The sequence below is a fragment of the Drosophila montana genome, unplaced genomic scaffold, assembly GCF_035044405.1.
Source record: "Drosophila montana isolate Dmon_TW-CO22-7 unplaced genomic scaffold, ASM3504440v1 contig_3200_1, whole genome shotgun sequence".
Classification (NCBI taxonomy): domain Eukaryota; kingdom Metazoa; phylum Arthropoda; class Insecta; order Diptera; family Drosophilidae; genus Drosophila; species Drosophila montana.
Window position 1 is genome coordinate 3,052,184 of NW_026998080.1, and position 14,439 is coordinate 3,066,622.

General features: G+C 41.4%; 2 protein-coding genes and 3 non-coding genes across 5 annotated transcripts; 2 read left to right on the forward strand and 3 right to left on the reverse strand.

Moving 5' to 3' along the window:
* Positions 1–1,057: 1,057 nt before the first annotated feature.
* Positions 1,058–1,129, reverse strand: TRNAT-UGU (transfer RNA threonine (anticodon UGU)). Its single transcript has one exon. It is a non-coding gene; the product is annotated as a tRNA-Thr (tRNA).
* A 7,456-nt stretch (positions 1,130–8,585) lies between these two features.
* Positions 8,586–8,657, forward strand: TRNAT-UGU (transfer RNA threonine (anticodon UGU)). The gene has a single exon. It is a non-coding gene; the product is annotated as a tRNA-Thr (tRNA).
* Positions 8,658–9,366: 709 nt separating this feature from the next.
* On the reverse strand, positions 9,367–9,438 carry TRNAT-UGU (transfer RNA threonine (anticodon UGU)). Its single transcript has one exon. It is a non-coding gene; the product is annotated as a tRNA-Thr (tRNA).
* A 528-nt stretch (positions 9,439–9,966) lies between these two features.
* Smyd4-3 (SET and MYND domain containing, class 4, member 3) lies at positions 9,967–12,450 on the forward strand. Its single transcript, XM_064687038.1, has 5 exons — positions 9,967–10,291; positions 10,351–10,546; positions 10,603–10,956; positions 11,259–11,501; positions 11,558–12,450. The coding sequence occupies exons 1-5, from the start codon at positions 9,967–9,969 to the stop codon at positions 12,426–12,428; spliced, it is 1,989 nt and encodes a 662-aa protein (XP_064543108.1). The 3' UTR covers positions 12,429–12,450.
* Positions 12,451–12,508: 58 nt separating this feature from the next.
* On the reverse strand, positions 12,509–13,421 carry LOC135431670 (uncharacterized). Its single transcript, XM_064686913.1, has 2 exons — positions 12,885–13,421; positions 12,509–12,808 (listed from the first exon to the last, which is right to left on the reverse strand). The coding sequence occupies exons 1-2, from the start codon at positions 13,345–13,347 to the stop codon at positions 12,681–12,683; spliced, it is 591 nt and encodes a 196-aa protein (XP_064542983.1). The 5' UTR covers positions 13,348–13,421; the 3' UTR covers positions 12,509–12,680.
* Between the last annotated feature and the right edge of the window lie 1,018 nt (positions 13,422–14,439).

Sequence of the window (14,439 nt, forward strand, 5' to 3'; positions counted from 1 at the left end):
ACAATTCCGCGTACTAGATACTTTATTTATTTAAAGGTAAGTAAATAGTTCTTTAAGATCTGTTTATTTGCGCTCGAAAACTAAGTGTATTAAACCAATATGTATTTGAAATATAATATTTGTAAAATATATAATATCATTTGTGCATTATTTACTAGCTGTAATCGAAAAATCGGATTTCAGTAAATAAACTCGATTTAATTCGTGAGTGTTTCCTCAATTTATGAAACTAGGTAAAACGCAACTTCATAATTCGTTTATATTGTTCATTTATTTTATTTAATTTGCTTTAGTGTTAGTAGGATAAAAGAATTCTTTAGCAAAAATTTATATATAATCTTACTTAGCTACAAAAAGTTGTTGACCAAAAAACGATTTGTTTCTAAAGTCAACCTTTTTTGATTATTTTTTTGGAATATCTCGGCCAAATATTGTCCGATTTGGGAATTTTATACCATTTTGGACTCGCAAGGATTAGTACTATCGATTGGCATCAAAAATTAAAATCTAAATTTTGAACCAATTTGACCAAAAAGCAAGGGGTCGTTTTTAAAAATTGTTATGGAATAGAGACAAATACACAATAATAGCTATAAATTATTTTAAAAATGTTTTGAATAGATAGCGTTAATAAGGTAGTGATGGGAAATTACTGATATATGAACATGATTCTTAATCTAAATATTGCTGGCATCTTAAGTTTTCCCTTTTAAAGTATGTATGCTTAAGTTATTTGTATAATCGCTTGGGATATTCAAGAATATATAAATTTATTGTTGAATGCCATCTCATTCTTTTATATAAATAAACAATGATTGATTGTTGCCTTGGTAAGAGCGGATAGTCAAGTGCGTAGATTGGTAGGCGGGGCTTGAAAGAAAACTTTATTAATTGATTGAAGGTTTCGGCTGTCCGCGATGACTCTTTATCATAATTCATTAGTTACTTCCAAAAGATTCAACTTAGTATCTGCGTAATTATAAATGCAGTATCTTAGCAGCTTTAGATACGGAATAGGGAAATAGGGTGGCAAAAAGTGAAAGATGAACTTTGGATTTGCCTCCTGTGAGGATTGAACTCACGACCCCTGGTTTACAAGACCAGTGCTCTGCCACTGAGCTAAAGAGGCGCCTGCTTGAGAGGCGCTAAAGTAGCGAACTTCTGCGACAACTGCTGCAGATGCCAGCTTGTATCTTGTATCTTGTATCTTGTATCTGCGACACAAGATAGCGGCGAACACATGTTGACACAGTTGTCGCCTGCTGCTGATAACTGTTTCAATGTTTCGACAGTCCCATAAGAAATATATAGACACGGCAAGGTCAGGCTCACGACCGGATATTAATTTTAAAAATTACACACACTCTCATACTTATTATTATCTTAATAATCATCGTCTTCGTCTGAACACGTTGTAGTTGTTGTCGAAGTTGAAGTTGAAGTTATGCCTCGGGCTGCGCTTCAGTGGCCCATGACAATTAGGGGCATAGAAATTGAGGTTCGGCAGGCTCACCTGTTGTAAGTGAAACCCGCTCGCCAGCTGAAATGGAGACGGAGATGGATCCATTAGGCTGCGCGGGCATCAAAATGAAAACGACATGCCCAATGAACAAATATTTTCACATCATCATTTTGATTACCGCAGCTTGTTGCTGCTGTTGTTGCCATTTCTTCGGCTGCGTCACGATGCGTGTGTGATGCGCAGCAGTTCGATTTCAGTTTCGAGGCAGCAGTGCGTGCAAAATGGATCAACGATCTGTGCGCTTCACTGGCCCAGCTAAGCCCCTGGGACTCGTACTCGTACGCCAACTTGAACTCGTCCAAAGTGCACGCCAGCAAATGTTGCCCGGTTCAATACAAAATCAATCGATTTTGGCTTCTGCGCACATGTGCTGCACACATTGTGGCAATAGGATTCACACGGCGCACAGCAGGCGCAGGCCGTGGCCGCGAGGCCTGAACTTGGCCGCCTACCTGGCCACCAGGTCAAAAAAGTAATTGCAATTAGGTGAGACAAACAACTGGCGCGTGCTGTGCGCCGCCAGAGGCCCAGAGAAATGGAACAGCTGTTGGACACGTTCGAGGCGTTAACATCGCACACTTTATCAAAGCCATCGAGCAGAGAGGGAGCTGGAGCTAGTCAGGGCAGACGGAGTCTTAAGCCACATATGGCATAACTACTTTAATGACAGAGACTAAAGCGTTGGGTTTAAACTCCTTCAAAAAGGAATTTTGGTACTTTTGATTGTTTGTGTTTTATTAAAAAAATCCCAAATAAACTACAATTTTTATGCATTTTATTAAATTCTGCGTTTAATCGTATTTCGGTACAATTATTGCTTGGACAATATACATATATAATTATAGAAGGATAAGATTATATAATATGAAGAAAAATTATTCAATATAAGTTAAGCCTTTTTCGATATGATTTAAATGTAGAAATTTATGTTATAATTATTATATTAATAATTATTAAACATTAAAAAAATGTATTTTATCATGAGATTATTAAACATATTTTTTTTTATCTATTTATTCAACTGGGCTGCAAGCTTGTGGTTGGGTTTTTCGGTTCACTGTTCGAACCAACTTTCTGCCTTTTTGTTCAGTTTATGGAACTGGATCACAGCCTTGAACCCAATCTTTTAAAAGAGCCGTACACACATATCAAATACAATAGGCGTTCCAAATTGGAGCTCTATTCAAAATGGACATCTGTAAAATATATTTAAAAAATTGCAAAAGCTGCGGCCGAAGTTGTTTATGCTTTGTAGACGAGACCGCCTCGCGAGTTTTTATCTTACGACAAACCATTTATGTAAAAGTAGATGGTTCATTTAAAGTAGAGTTAACAGTAGAAGATAAATTTATATATTGAGACAAACCATCTTTGTAAAAGTAAATGGTTCGATTCTTATTTCAGTTCGAGCTCTGGCTTCGAACCGGTTCGGCTTGGAGCTTTGATTGACCAGTTCTGAAAGGTTTTATTGAAATTGAAATTGAAAGTAGAAATTGTTTGCTGACAAAACTAAAAAAAAAAAACTTAAAATATTACCCCATATGAATGTGTTTCTATATTGCCCAAAACTATTCAATTGTCAATGCTTATTAATCGCATGCCTAGACATTTGAGAAGCTTATCGCGTTTGCTAATAAATGCCTATTCAAAGGTTCAATCTGAATTCGTATTCTGTTTTCGAAATCGCATTAAAACAAAACCGCATGAGGATTTGAGCAGAGTGCGGGGTAATTTGAGGCAAATCTCATCCGATCTCTATTAGCTGCATTTAGAGGCTTAATTTTTTACGAATGCGGCAAACAATGCAGGATTTTGGGTGAGAAATTGCCTGATTTAGTGTAAAATTGCACGCGTTCGACTGGTGACAGAAACGGAACACATAAAAAACGTGGCCGCTGACAGGAGGAGGCACTGCATCAGCGAGCCTGAGCCATGCGTCATTATCCTGCCCGTAAAAAAAAGGACGTCTGCGGCATGGCAGCAATTCGTCACAGCCTGTCAAAGGCAGTTGCACGCGCGACCCGACTCATCATCAATCTCGGGCTCAGGTTGTAACATTTACATTAACATTGTAACAGCTTCGTGTCCTTCGCTCTGCATGTCCTGCATTCTGCATCCACGCAGCCTGCGCACGCGCCACGCGCACCAATTTCGGCTTGCAGCTGCCGTCGCCGCCGACGCCGCCACTCGAAATGTTGTTGTTGTTGTTCTTGCTGTTGTTGTTGTTGTTTTTCAACCCCCCTTGGAAGCGCTTGGGAAATGCTCCGGGCTGGCATTAGCTTTTGTTTTCCACTTGAGGCGCAGAATGCCAGACACAGTCGAGAGCACTTTCCATTGTTGCTTTTGTAAACATGCAGTTTTTACTTGGCTTTCCACTCAACATTTTTCGGCGCTCTTAATTAATTTGAACTGATTTCGAAGCCAAAGAGTTTCACGCAATGCGTTAATGAAAATTCAATTATAGGTCCCTTCTATTCCCATTCCCATTCCCATTCCCTGCCACGTCCCGTCGCGTTTCTATTTGTTGTTTCAATCTAAACTGGGAAATACATGTGGAGTTCCGCACGCTACTGCCGCGAGGGAACTCCAATTAAATAATAAGTAAACACATTTTTTAAAAGGTAGCGGAAGTCAATCAAACAATGAAGTCTAAAACATCAATGCTTATTTTAAAATTGGGAGGTTTGTAAAAATGTTTTGCAAAGAATTTAGATAATTTGCTTACAAAATGCATTTCTTATTTTCATTTTCAAAAAGGCAAAATGAATTACTTGATTTCTCATTAAGACTGAAATAAATAAAGTAGAGAGGTTCGATCTTAATTCAAGTTCGATATTAATAAGGAATGACGAGTCGAAGCTTATATTTATGTCTTTACGAAAGTTCTGCTAAACATTACCAAGTTTTTATTTGCTTATTCAAACAAAGCAAGTTTTTATTAAATTGTATGAACATATTAAAAATCTATCATTTTTGTCGGGCTTGGAGCAGGTTCAGCTTACTCGACTGGACTCTTTTAATCCATTGAACCCATTGAAAATGGGTAAAAGAGTATAATGTTTTTGTGCAAATGCTTGTAACAGGCAGAAGGAAGCATCTCCGATCCCATAAAGTATATATATTCTTGAGCAGCATCTATAGCCTGTCTATCTGTCTGTCTGTCTTATGAAGAGCCTGAGACTTGCAATTTTGAAGTAGGCCCTATAAGTCCCTATTCGTACCCGCGCCTTTGTTTGTTTCGTTTGATTGTTTTGATTTAATTTCCCAAGAATCATAAAAGCGATCATTTAAAGTGAATTCTTTATCTTATACATTATATATTAAAGGGTATTCAAAGTTCACCGAATTGAAGTCAACTCTTCTTTATTGTATCATATCTAGTTATTAAAGTAATCCGAATAATTTAGACGCTGACTAATAAGTGATCGGAGGTGTGAGAGGGAGGTCTTAAACAGGTCTACAAAGTCAATGAGTTGGAAACAATTTGATTCGTTTATCGGATGCAATTATAATGGTTGTATAAATATAAATATGTTGCAGGCAGACTGAGATAATCGAGAAAAATCAAACGAATCGATCTCTCGAACTCATAAACTATAACTAACAGCAGTTAATTCAACTAAATTGGACCGACTTAGAGCCGGTTTTAGCTTCAGGGCTGTGCTTAAAAAAAAATATATCTGAGTGTAGTCTATTGAGATGTAATGAACTGTGATTTGATTGTGGCTGCGATTGAGGTCTCTTCAATGTCAGCAAAGCGATTGGAAATAAAAAATGCTGCATTTGAATAGATTATTTGCATGAGTTGGAGTAAGGTTTGTCAACACGGTGCCAAAATTTATTTAAACGAACGTTTTAAATTAATTAAGAAGCGCAATTAAATTTGCATCGCTCGCGGGGAAAACTTGGCCAACGAAACTCGTTTGGCGGCTTTGAAATACGTTTGCAGAGTCGAGCAGAGCACGAAACAAATGTTCAAAGCCGTAAAAAACACGCCAAAAGTGTTCGTTTCGTTGGGATTAGCCACACAATGGCAGCTCAAATGATTATAAATTATTTATGACGGCTTAAATGTCAAGAGCTATAGCTTACCACCCACAAAAGAAAACCAAATGACACTTTACAATTCGGATTCTGATTTCTGGTAGATTGAGAAAAATGTTTCAATTATGTTGCAAGTCGCCGAAGTTAAACATTTAGTTTAGGCCATTAATTGCTCAGCCCGCTGTCCATTTGCCGGGTATCGAGTCTGGGGCTTGGCCCATTCACTGTGCTTGAATGAGTGCACTTTGGGTTGACATGAATCGTTGCAACAGCCACAATGGAGTGCACTTTTAATGGCAACAGGCGCAACACAGAATGCCGGAAGCGCATTGCACAATTACAACAACAACAATAAAACAAACAAACAGAAATGAGCGCAGTTTTTCAGTTGCAACGGAAGTTTAATGAAATTTTTGCACAATCGAAAATTGAAATGCATAGGAAAGCGAAATAAACTGTAATTAACTGGCAACTCTCGAGTATAGGGCCTATTCGGGCTCTATATAGCTTTTATAGGTGGGTAGGTACTCGTTTATTCCACATGAATTTGCATACACACATCAGTATAATAATCACCGAGTCTCAGCGGCGTCCGAGCAGGGTCAGGGAAAGACACTACGCGGCGAATGTGATTCGCAAATGCACTCGCATTCCCATTCACATTCACAATCATATTCCTGGCTACGCATCACAATGCACTACAATTAGGGGTGGCTGGATGGATTGTTGGCAGGATGCGGCGACTACTGAGAGTGATAAATATTTTGCGCCTGAATGACAGTCCATAAAGAAAGAGAGAGAGAGAGAGAGGGGGGGAGAGCTGCCAATGGATGGGATCATTCACGCTGTCGCTGCTCTATTGATAATGGTTATGTGTTCAATCAAGGACTTGTAACACTGATTAGCAGGACGCATCCTTTGAGTGGCCAACGGACTGTACTGCACGGCACAAGTGACAGCTGTTGGATTTGCTGTAAGCAGCGTTCATTTGCCGCTTACATGCCGTCGCCCTTCAGGCCCCTTTGATTGATGACGTTGACAAGTTGTCCGGCTGCTGCTGCTCGGCTGACTGCAGCCACCCTGCAACTCTTTTCCAACACTGACACATGCTCTGTAAAGGGTTACAATGGCAAAGTCAACGCACGGATTCAACAGCTTACGAAATTACCATACACGGCAATCGTTGCGCCCCGGGCCCAAGCTCCGGCTAAGTCCTGGGCTGCTTGAGGTAAGCTCTCGGTTTGGGTATCGCGTTCCATTCTTGTGCATAATGCATTTTCACAGCGGTACACCACCACCCTACCCTTAAAATACTTACCCGAAATAATACGTAAATGTAAAGGAAAGTGGGCGTTGTAATGTTGACACTGTAATTTACGCATTTCACCTTTTATGCGACACGCAAATTTGCATAACGCATCCAACTTCAATAGCAAAAGGGCTGTCGCGAGGTAACTTGATAGGGCCATGGTGCATAATTTACCTTCATATGCGTGTATACGAATGCAACTACAATTGCTCAAAAAAATAGTGGCTTTTTATATACCTTTTGGCTTGGAGTACAGTCATGATGCTTTATACGCTTCAAAAATATTAAGACGCTTTATACATATCTTTGGTACAACCTATCCTGGAGAATACCTCATGTTTCTGGTCGCCACAAAATGCATTTCATCAAGACAGAATTAAATCTATACAGAAACAAATCTTGTTGTTTGCCCTTCGTTGTTTAAGTTGGGATCCTCGTGTGCGGTTACCGTCATGCTCCAGTAGACTTCTGATGAAAAATCTTCCTTCTATAATTAATCGTAGATCCATGCTTGGTGCATTATTTATTCATGTGGTAATTACAGGTGAAATCGACTCTTCTTCTAGGTTGACTAGCCGATTATACTTCTCTATGCCTACGCCTATGCGACTAACTCGTAATTTTACACCTTTAACTGCATGAAACGTACAGGGTCCTCTGTGATAATTTTAAGCATTATAGAGTATTCTGCTCGAAGTACTCTCCTCCTCTTATAAAGTCTATTCTAAATTATTTAGCAAGTAGATAGTCTGGGAAAATATAGAATAAAATAAATAATATAAGCCTTTGTAGCTGAATAAAGATCTTAGAAAGCACTTATATCAATGCCAATCTCGAAGGATGCGGTTATAAGAACACAGCTGGTAAACGTTTCAAGTTAAGACAATCATTGCCTATTTAATTATCATATAAATATATATATTTCTTATATATCTTTTTTAGATTCATTCAGATTCATTATATGATACTATTTTTTAATTAATGGTAACATTTTTATTTATTAAGTGCCCGTCCAGTTAACATAACATTTAACTTACAATAAATAATTTTCTTATTTATTTTATTTTTTCAATTTTATTGGTTTAATTTCTAACAATTCAAATGACTCGCTCTAAAGAAGTTCGTCTATCAGATTCCCTCATATTAACCCTGAAAATGTACAAATAAATCCAATAAATTGGGATCTTTTGTATTGTCAGCTCAGATCAAACAATTAAGTTACATGCCTTGCCTTCCCACGTAACAGATACAGATACATGGCCACCCAAAGACGAGTTTTTTTTATTTGCTTACAAGTTAGCATAACAAATTGCTGCTTGAAAGTACACACTTACACCTAGCCGACATTTGGAACATTTCCAGAACCGACTTGTCTTAATTAGTCGAACAAAAGAAATGCAGACAGCAGCAGCAGAGGCAACCTTCCTACCAGCTCGACAGCTGCTGCTGCTGCTGCTGGTTCCATTTCCAAGGCAATTGCTGATGCTAGATAATGCTTGGCTTGGCATCAGCAGACATAAAATTAATGTAGATAGCATTAACACGTCTTCAAATTGGCTAACGCCCCTCACTGGAACTGCGTCTCGTACATGCGGCCAACTGTTCAAACAGCCCCCGAGCAACGCAATTATATCAGCCGACGACGAAACGTTGCCGAGCTGTGCAGAGCTGTAGATCTTATCATCGGTTTTAGCGAGGCGCGTTGCTCATGCCTCTTTAGCTCAGTGGCAGAGCACTGGTCTTGTAAACCAGGGGTCGTGAGTTCAATCCTCACAGGAGGCAATTCTTCAACTATCATTTTTTTATACATATTACTCCTAATATGTGGATAAATCAAAAAAAAAAAAATTAAAAATCAAAATGTTTTAAATACTCTACAAATATTATATTTTCTAAAATAGCATGAATTAACAGAATTACCAAACGACATAATGAATATCCCAAATGTAAATTTATTTGTTAATATATAACTATTTATTTATTATTTATTTATTTATTTTTCTAAAAATTGCTTACCTTTCCAAGATTGTCATCCATCTGCTTTTCTGTTTCAATAAAATCTTGTATCTGAAGCTATCTGTATGCCAATCGCTTAAAACTGTACATATTATATGTACTCATTACAAATACATATATACCTTGAATAGTAACAGCCAGTCAAAAATGCATTGTGTCGCTAAGATAAAAGTATTTTCCGTTGCCAGTTTTTTAATTGGCTATTCAAAGTTGTAGTTTATTTTCACTAATTTAGCTTGATTTCCCAATACTCTAAAATGAATACAAATACTTTAACATAATAGGGAATTAACGTACAATATGTATTAGTGTCACCCTAATTTTTCTTCATTTTCTCCAAGATGTACAACAGAATATTAGGCATTTGCGCTAGTTTAATACATTTTATAGTTACATAGTAATCTTGTAATGTAAATCAAAATTAAAAATAAAAATACAATAAAAATTTGACGAAGCTGCGAGACTTTTATAACTATGCCTCCTGTGAGGATTGAACTCACGACCCCTGGTTTACAAGACCAGTGCTCTGCCACTGAGCTAAAGAGGCGAATAGTGCTCACGCGCCAAATAACTGGCATCATATAGAGAGAGAGAGGCTACCCATAATTTGGTGGCTAATTTTAGCGAGTTTTTAATAATATTAACTGTGTTCTTATGTTATTTCGTGTATGAACAACTGTTCACCTTCTCAGGGTGGCGGGGGGAAATTCCGATAAGCGCTGTTGCGGTGCTTTCTATTCCTCACTGTGCGTTGCCGGCTGTTTGAAAAACAACGTGAAGAGTATCGAAAAGTGCTTCGAAAATTTGTTTGTAAACAAATGTAGCTTCGTCTAGCCGAATCTTGCTCTTTGTATCTCGCAATCGCGCTCATGCTCGGGTGTTCTGAATAGCATTCTTTTTCGATCTAAAAATAAAAGGCCCGTCCGTTTTCTGGATACCACACGTTGTGCCTATTATTTGGCCTGTTCAGTGCGATTGCAGTATTCATCGGCGATAGAAGCGAATCGGAAATTTTCACTACTTGCATAATTTATGAATTTTATCTGATTTTCAATTAGAAAATTGAGTTAACGCCATGAAAATGCCACTTAGCCAGCAGAAAGGCTTCTTTGCCGAGTACTACCTCAAGCTGAGGGAAGCGGGCGGCGCCAGCTGCGAGCCGGACATCGCCAAATTGTCAACATGTGGCAACGACGACGAGCGCGTGGCCTACGTGGACCAGCTGGCCTGGGTGCGTGCGGGGGATGCGGAGCTGCAAGTGCAGCGCGAGTTCAGCGGAAAAAATGCAACCGCCGCCGCGGAGCTGAAGGAACGTGCCACGGCCGCCTTCAAGCAGAAGAAGTGGCTGGAGGCCATGTTGCTCTACAGCCGGAGCTATGTAGCGCTGCCGACTGACAAGGGTGAGTAGCTGTATCCACCTTGTGGGCCACTCATCAATTAAGCATTCCGTGCACACCAGTCCAGGAGCGTTCCATTGCGCTGGCCAATCGCTCGGCCACGCTGTACCACATGCAGAAGCACAGCGAGTGCCTGGTGGATATCAGACGCGCCCTGGAGCTGGAGTATCCCAAGGAGCTCATCTACAAGCTGTACGAGCGCCAGGCTCGCTGTTACATGGCTCTGAAGGACTATCCACGCACGATCAGCGCCTTCAAGTGGGTGATACGGCCGTTTCCACAAAAGCTCTCCTAATATTTGGTTTTACTTGCAGAAAGTGCATCACTGCCATGGACGATTCTGCGCTGCCCGCCGACAGACGCTCCAAGCTGCATCTGGATGCCATGACCATGATCAAGATGCTGGAGCACGATCCGCGCACGGGCAAGCAAGCAGCCAGGCAGGCAAAGCTGAAGAACGCCAACGTCTTGGAGCAGGCACAAACGTTGCCGGAGGAAAAGGAATTTGTCAGCTCCCTGGTGCGCATCGATCAGAACGCGCAGGAGGGACGATTCGCTCGCGCCGCTGCCGATGTTCAGGTGGGGCAGGAGCTGCTAGTGGAGCATCCTTATGTCGCCGTGCTGCTCGAGAAATTCGCCCAGACTCATTGCGAATATTGCTTTGTCCGGTAAGTGAATGTTCAGATAGAAAATAAATTTACCTGCCTAAATATATTATATATTATATATTATATATTATATATTATATATTATATATTATATATTATATATTATATATTATATATTATATATTATATATTATATATTATATATTATATATTATATATTATATATTATATATTATATATTATATATTATATATTATATATTATATATTATATATTATATATTATATATTATATATTATATATTATATATTATTTTTTATGCAAGTTTTGTTGGTCACACTTGTTTCTTGCCTATTTTTCAGAACCGTGGTGCCAGTGGCCTGTCCGGGCTGCTCGGATGTCGTCTACTGCTCGGAGCAGTGCCAGGAGCGTGCTTCGGCCAAGTACCACAAGTACGAGTGCGGCATATTGCCGGTGATTTGGCGATCCGGAGCCTCCGTCAACAATCACATGGCTCTGCGCATCATTGCCAGTAAGCCGCTGGACTACTTTCTGCAGCTGAAGTCGACCCTTGACGAGGAGCTGATGCTGGAGCAGCTTTTGGGGTGGGCATAGACACAGTTGCCACGAATTCCAAATCTATTCTTGTGCGTCTTTGCAGCCTGCCCAAGGACGACTTTCGGCGCGTGGCCCACTTGGAGCGCCATGAGAGGCAGCGGCAGCCGTCGAACTTCTTTCAGTATGTGCTGATGGCGCGCTTTCTGACCAAGTGCCTGCAGTCGGCGGGCTACTTCGGCAGCGAGCCGCAGCCGGAGCAGGTGAGCGCCATTAGCGCGCTGCTGCTGCGGAGTCTGCAGTTCATTCAGTTCAACACCCACGAGGTGGCCGAGCTGCACAAGTTCCAGGCCGAAGGCAGGGAGAAATCCATCTTCATTGGCGGAGCCATATACCCGACGCTGGCGCTGTTCAATCACTCCTGCGACCCGGGCGTGGTCAGGTACTTTCGGGGCACCACCATCCACATCAACAGCGTGCGGCCCATCGAGGCGGGCCTGCCCATTAACGAGAACTACGGACCCATCTACACGCAGGACAGGCGCGAAGACCGTCAGGCCAGGCTAAAGGATCTCTATTGGTTCGAGTGCAACTGCGACGCCTGTCTGGAAAGCTGGCCGCTGTTCGACGAGCTGCCCAGGGACATTATACGCTTCCGTTGCGAGGCGCCCAACAACTGTGCGGCCATCATTGAGGTGCCGCCCACCTGCAACGATTTCATGATCAAGTGCGTCACCTGCGGCGAGATCACCAACATCCTGAAGGGTCTCAAGGTCATGCAGGACACCGAAATGATGACGCGCACCGCCAAGCGGCTCTACGATACCGGCGACTACTCGAAGGCGCTCAACAAATTCGTGGACCTCCTGCGGATCATGTACGAGGTGTTGGCACCTCCATTCCCCGACTTCTGCGAGTGCCAGCAGCATTTGAAGGATTGTTTCCTCAACCTGGGCAATGTCTACAATCTGAACTAACCCTACTTTAAGTCAGATCATAGTTCGAGCATTAGAACCGTAGGGAATGTGAAATCCAATAAATAAAATACTCAATCGCATAGCTAGAGTCTAGCGAATACCCGTAACTTTTAATGAATATTTATTTTTATATACATATATTTTTTAAGTTGCTGAAAAGTGCGACAAATTTAAGCGATGTTGGATTAGTTAATCATCCAGCTCTCCCTCTCGCTCCCTCTTTCGATTAGGGGTAATACCCATTTGCTAAGATTAGGTCTCCCAGCTGTCATAGTTTATATTGCTACAGCGTCCACTGTGCAGCTTGCTGCAGCCGGCAAACCCACTGTCGCCGTAGTAACAGCAGCGATAACAGGTTGTCGTTGGCAGCCAGCTGGAGTCTGCGAAATCGAATCGGAATATACATATGTAATTGGGTTGGGCTCTGACCCGCGATATCGCTCGCGCTCTACTTACATCCGCAGGTCCAGCGGTAATGCGTCCGCTCCTCCTGCTCCGTCAGATAGCAGCGCTGCAGCATACCTTGAACCACGTCCCAGAACCAGGGAAAAAAGTTGGGGTAATGTGGTGCTACTGGCGGCCTCGTAGAGGGAGGTAGCTCTGGCGGTGCAAAGGTCGGCAAGTCCGGCAAGCTGATCTCCACATCCTCGGTGGTGCTGCTGGTGGTGCTGGGTATTGTAGTAGTGGTTGTAGGTGCTTCTGTGTCTGCTTCAGTTGTGGTTCGTGCTGGTGTGGTGGTGGGCAGCTCTGTTGTTGTGGTTGTTGTGGTTGTGGGAGCCTCGGTTGTGGTTGTGGGAGCCTCGGTTGTGGTTGTGGGAAAGTCCTCTGGGAATTCGGGCTCAATGTCTTGTCCGTGCACTTGGCCGTGCATCATCAGCCAGAGCAGGCACAACAATTGCAACTTAATCTTGGTTGGCATTTTACAAAGTCAATTGTTCGTGCTGTCGTGTGCTGCTCGCTTTTCAGACTGATCCCGTGTCGAGCCACGGGCCGGGCATCAACTGTCGACGTCGCTGCTGCCGCCGCTGCCTGTTTTAGTCGGCAGTGCAAATTGTATTAAAATTTACTTATGCCATTCGTGGAAAACGTATGAGTAATTTGTTTTGAACTCTGTTCTTGGCGTAGTGCGGCGACTCGCTTAAGTTACAAAAGCTATGGCGCATTTCTCGAAGTGTAGCACTCATTAATGGCTGTGTGGCAGTGCGGGGCAAGGGGAATAGCAAGGGGAAGTATTCGGCTTATCAGCAGTGAAACGCAAAAGCGAGTACCGCTTGAATTGCTTACCTGCGGGTGGATGAGCACGCGTGCGCGACTTACCTTGTAACATATTTATTGTCGCTTTTTTAATAGAGTTAATATTGTGGTTTCTGTTGTTGTTGTTGTTGCTGTTGCTGTTGTTGTTGCTGTTGTTGCCTGCACCCGCATAATGCCGCCAGCAAACGCTGATGACGCAAAGAACTTTTGCTTTCAATAATATTCCGAATGAATGAATGAATGCAACAAGCCTCATATGCAAATCGAACTGCTATTGAACTTCAATTAGCACGTAATCCCATCAAGGGATATTTACGTTTCATGCATTGTGGAATAAGCTGCAAAAGGTCACAATTACATTTTGTTTACCATTTGCAATATGTAAAGTATATAAAGTCAAGTACAGTAGGGCCTGGCATAATTAAACATAGGAGCCTGGCAAAAGAGAATGGAAACATAAATTACAATAAAATTATCTCGGGTGGAAACAGTAAGATTTTTAGAGTTTAACGCGCCCAATCTGCCCGATATCGGGCTTTTTTTGGCCGAGAAATAGCCATTTATAGCCGTTTGTAGCGTTTTTTGAAATTAAAATTAAAATTGAAATACTGCAAAAGGTCACAATTACATTTTGTTTACCATTTGCCATATGTAAATTAAGTACATAATACATCTTTGGACTTTTTAAAACTCAAATGACGCTTTTTTTGGCCGAGAAATAGCCATCTATAGCCGTTTGTAGCGGTTTTTAGCAGAA

Excerpts from the sequence above, each read along its gene's own strand:
- Smyd4-3 (XM_064687038.1), top strand. The coding sequence starts at position 9,967 with ATGAAAATGCCACTTAGCCAGCAGAAAGGCTTCTTTGCCGAGTACTAC. Across the intron at positions 10,547-10,602 it reads CGCACGATCAGCGCCTTCAA|AAAGTGCATCACTGCCATGG; the intron begins GTGGGTGATACG and ends TTTTACTTGCAG. Across the intron at positions 11,502-11,557 it reads ATGCTGGAGCAGCTTTTGGG|CCTGCCCAAGGACGACTTTC; the intron begins GTGGGCATAGAC and ends GCGTCTTTGCAG.
- LOC135431670 (XM_064686913.1), bottom strand. The coding sequence starts at position 13,347 with ATGCCAACCAAGATTAAGTTGCAATTGTTGTGCCTGCTCTGGCTGATG. Across the intron at positions 12,809-12,884 it reads TTACCGCTGGACCTGCGGAT|ACTCCAGCTGGCTGCCAACG; the intron begins GTAAGTAGAGCG and ends TCGATTTCGCAG.